Genomic DNA, 3,598 nt, shown 5'->3' on the forward strand with positions numbered 1-3,598 from the left:
TCTGTAGACCAGGCTGGTCTCGAACTCACAGAGATCCGCCTGCCTCTGCCTCCCGAGTGCTGGGATTAAAGGCGTGCGCCACCATCGCCCGGCTCCCTCCTCCTTCTCTTACTTGTTTCTTTTGATAACCTTTTGAGCCAGCACTTGTTCTCTAAGCTGGCAGGCTGACTTCCTGGACTCCCCAGGCTTTTCTCAGGCCCTGTGACTTACTGTAATCTTCCTGAATTACCTTCGGCTTCTTCCACAAAACCCTAAAACTACCTTCATTAATTTGCAAATCTAGGAATATTAGTTGAATTAATGGATGTGCGGCGCAAAGAGGGGAATCGATGCAGGGCTCACCCTGTCATCGGAGAGAGCTCCCTCCAGTCCAAACCTCTCCTGTGACAGATGGCAGAGGCTGGCAGAAGTGGAAAGAGCTCTATGGTTGGACTTGAGAGCCCCGGACTCACATCTGCCTTGCCATACCAACTGTGTGCTTCACCTGCGTGTCTGCCTTTGTATTTGTAGAAAGGGAAATGCAAGAACTTCCCCAGAGGACTCCTGAACAAGGTTCAAGGGGGACACTTCCTCCTGACTGGCACATGATATGTGTAGATTACGTGGAGTGGGAAATCGAGGTACAGAGTCAATACCATGGGCCAAGGGTCACCCAGAAAGCAGAGAAACCTCTTTGGTTCCTGCTCTAGGGAAGCCAGCCACCCCTCCTCCGCCCAGGAGAGGGCCGCGGCAAGAGGGAGCATAGTGAGACCTGAGCAGCTGCGGGTTGATGAAGGAGAGCAGGTCCTGGATCAGCTTGAAGCCCACACCCATGAGCAGGCTGGAGGTGAAGGTTCTCACCAGAGCCCACAGAAAGGAGGGCTTCTGGGACTTGGGTCGGGCCTTCAGTAGGACTTCATCCTCTCCAGGGATCTTCTGCTCAACCGCTGCAGCCTGGGGCCTGTTTGGGGAATAAACAACAGTGGGTGGAAATGGTTCCAGGAGGCTAGGAGCCTGCCAGTCTAGGCGAGGCAGGGAGAAGGAAAAGATGAGGAGGAAGATGAAGAAGAGGAGGCGGCAGTAGCCTTTTCTTGGCTTTCAGAACTGGAAGGGGACTAGACAACACAATTCCCCAGACGACTGTCTCCAGGTGCCAGGGGTGCTTGCCGAAAGCACTGGGTACCCAGCTCAGAGAAGTCTCTGGCTTTCTTCCTGCCTCCCAGACCTGGCTTTCGCAAGGACACTAAGACAGGAGAGATCAGACCAGGTACATCAGAAGGCTTAGGCTTGAGCAGCTGAACAGGGAGGGGATAGAGATGGTGTTGGGGGAACAGAGAGGGAGTACAGCAGGCAACTGGGGGTTCCAGAGGGCCTCTCCAGATGCTCCATGGCAAGGAAGCCACAATACTGCTATCCAAGCCCTTTCCTTGTTCCACCAACAGCTAAAGACCACCAGTTACTCTGGGCTGACCAAGCATTGACTTCAATACACTGGGTTGTGGGCAAGAGGGAAAAGGTCTTGGCTATGGGTCCTGGCTGGGAGGCTGCCAAGTCAAAGGCCCTCAGCCTCCGGCTGGCTCATCCAGGCTGTCTCCAGACAAGAGAGGCTGTACTGAGAGGACTGGCCCCACCCTCACTAGGAAAACCCTTACAATTTCTGATTAAAATCAGACACAGTAGAACAGAGATGTGATTAGGGCCTCTGGACCAGTTGGGTGTGGATTATTGCTCTGTCAGCATCAGTGGGGAGACCTTGGCTGTATCTTTAAATCTCTAAGCTTCAGTGCCCTCTCCGAATCAAGGGAACCATAGCACGAACACTGTTTGGCTGCTGAGAAAGTGAATGAGGTACTCTATATGCTAAGAGCTGTGCCTAGGATACACTGAATGGTACCCAAGCATCAGCATCCTCTTGTCCTCAGCCAAACCTGGGGGGATGGATCCCACCCAGGCCTTGCTCCCAGCTGCAGCATCCTAAGGCTGCCGAGACATCCCCTCTGCTTGCTGTTCTCCCCACTCCTGCTATGCGTCCCAGATGTTTGAGCAACACCAAAGGGACTGGGGAGCAGAGGGTCAGAGCACTGAGAAGTTAAACTGGAGACCTATAGCACAGGGAGGCCTCACCTTGCTGCTTGCTGCTTTTGCCATTCTTCCAACAGCCGCTGGACCAACTTGTGAGAGCAGTCCTCCTCATTCAGAGTCCAGAGGTCGCTCTCCTCCAGAGGACGGCGGTAGCCAAGGATGGCCAGCCTAGAGGAGGGAGGAGGAATCCCCACACAGGGTCAGAATTTAGAAGACTAGTGCCTAAGGTCGAGGGAGCTCCCTCTAAATTGCAGTACCCAAGGTCACTGCCATAGTGAACATGTTACAGGTAGCGAGCTGCCTCCTCCCTCCTGACTTGCGCCTCTCTCTGCCTCTGTCCTATATGTCCCCATATGTTCTATCTGTCTAAGGCCCTGGTGATGAAACCCACACTGGCCAGGCCTGAGTGTATGTGTACAAGGCGGGAGGGGTTCAGGCCAGCCTCAGGTGTGTGCGGTTAATGAATTGTCACCCAGGTCACAGACACAATTATCCTGCTCAAGCGACTCTGAGGGGCAGCCAAAGAGATGACAAGCTGGAAGCTTATCCCAAATGGAAGCGCTCAGAGCTAATTATGGTTTCCTTCCAGGCTGCTGTGCCTGTCCCTGTGGCCTGCCAGATGAAGGGATGGCCTGTAGGGATGGGAGCTAGACCCCTTCAGGCTCAGCGGCCACACTCAACCCCCAGCCCAAATAGCCAGTTTCGCCCACCCTGGTCTGCGCATCCAGTTATTGGGGTGGCAGTGAGGGGAATCAGTTGGCTGATTCCTGGAGTTCACTTCTCCCTCCTGGGTTCTAAGCTAGAGCAAGAACTCACTTTGTGAACCACCAGAAAGACAGGCGGGAGAGAAAGCCAGCACTGGCCTCTGGGCAAGGATTCTAGGAGAGAGGAGGGGACAAAAGGATCAGGAGTGTTGCCCAGCATCTCAACACCCAGGAGAGGCAGGGAGACCCTCCATGTTCTCAGCCTGTTCACAAGCTGTGGAAGTGGCATCCCCCACTGTGGGTGAGATGGGGGGGATGGGGCTGCTGCTGTGGAAGTGGCATCCCCACTGTGGGTGAGATGCGGGGGTGGGGGATGGGATTGCTGGTATCCTTTGGTCTGAGGTACAAACTGTGAAGCCCTCTCACCCCCCAACGGCAGGCAAACTCACAGGGTCAATGTTCTCTGTGGAGAACAATGGCGGCTTATCCTTGAAGCAGGACAGGATGAGGGCGCAGAGCACCAGGGCGAAGTAGATGTAGAAAGTGGTGAAGCGTAAGGGATCCAAGATCTTACCCTGGGGGGAGAGGGAGAGGGACCACAAAAGCCTTTGGGAAGGCTTGCCTGCAGTGTAACATCCTGGGGTGTCAGGTTCCTCTGGAGCACCCTAGGATGCTGAGTGGCGGGGAAGTGTTGTGATGTCGGGGGTGGGGACATGGTGAGGACCTGCCTTGAGCCAGGCATTGTGCTGACATACAAATCAGCAGCTGACTCCTTGCCTGTACCCTCCTGAGAGAGGGAGATGGGGGCCACCTGACTGTCAGGGCTCCGTCCT

General features: G+C 54.8%; 1 protein-coding gene across 1 annotated transcript in view; it reads right to left on the reverse strand.

Annotated features, from left to right (window-relative positions):
- Positions 1–3,598, reverse strand: part of Abcc3 (ATP binding cassette subfamily C member 3) — a 53,464-nt gene that overhangs the window by 29,537 nt on the left and 20,329 nt on the right. The window contains exons 5-8 of the mRNA XM_005350553.2: positions 3,215–3,340; positions 2,878–2,939; positions 2,104–2,229; positions 752–940 (exon numbers count right to left, since the gene is read on the reverse strand). Of these exons, the coding sequence (XP_005350610.1) occupies positions 752–940; positions 2,104–2,229; positions 2,878–2,939; positions 3,215–3,340 (503 nt within the window). The remainder of the gene's footprint in view (positions 1–751; positions 941–2,103; positions 2,230–2,877; positions 2,940–3,214; positions 3,341–3,598) is intronic.

Source organism: Microtus ochrogaster, chromosome 7, assembly GCF_000317375.1.
Source record: "Microtus ochrogaster isolate Prairie Vole_2 chromosome 7, MicOch1.0, whole genome shotgun sequence".
Classification (NCBI taxonomy): Eukaryota; Metazoa; Chordata; class Mammalia; order Rodentia; family Cricetidae; genus Microtus; species Microtus ochrogaster.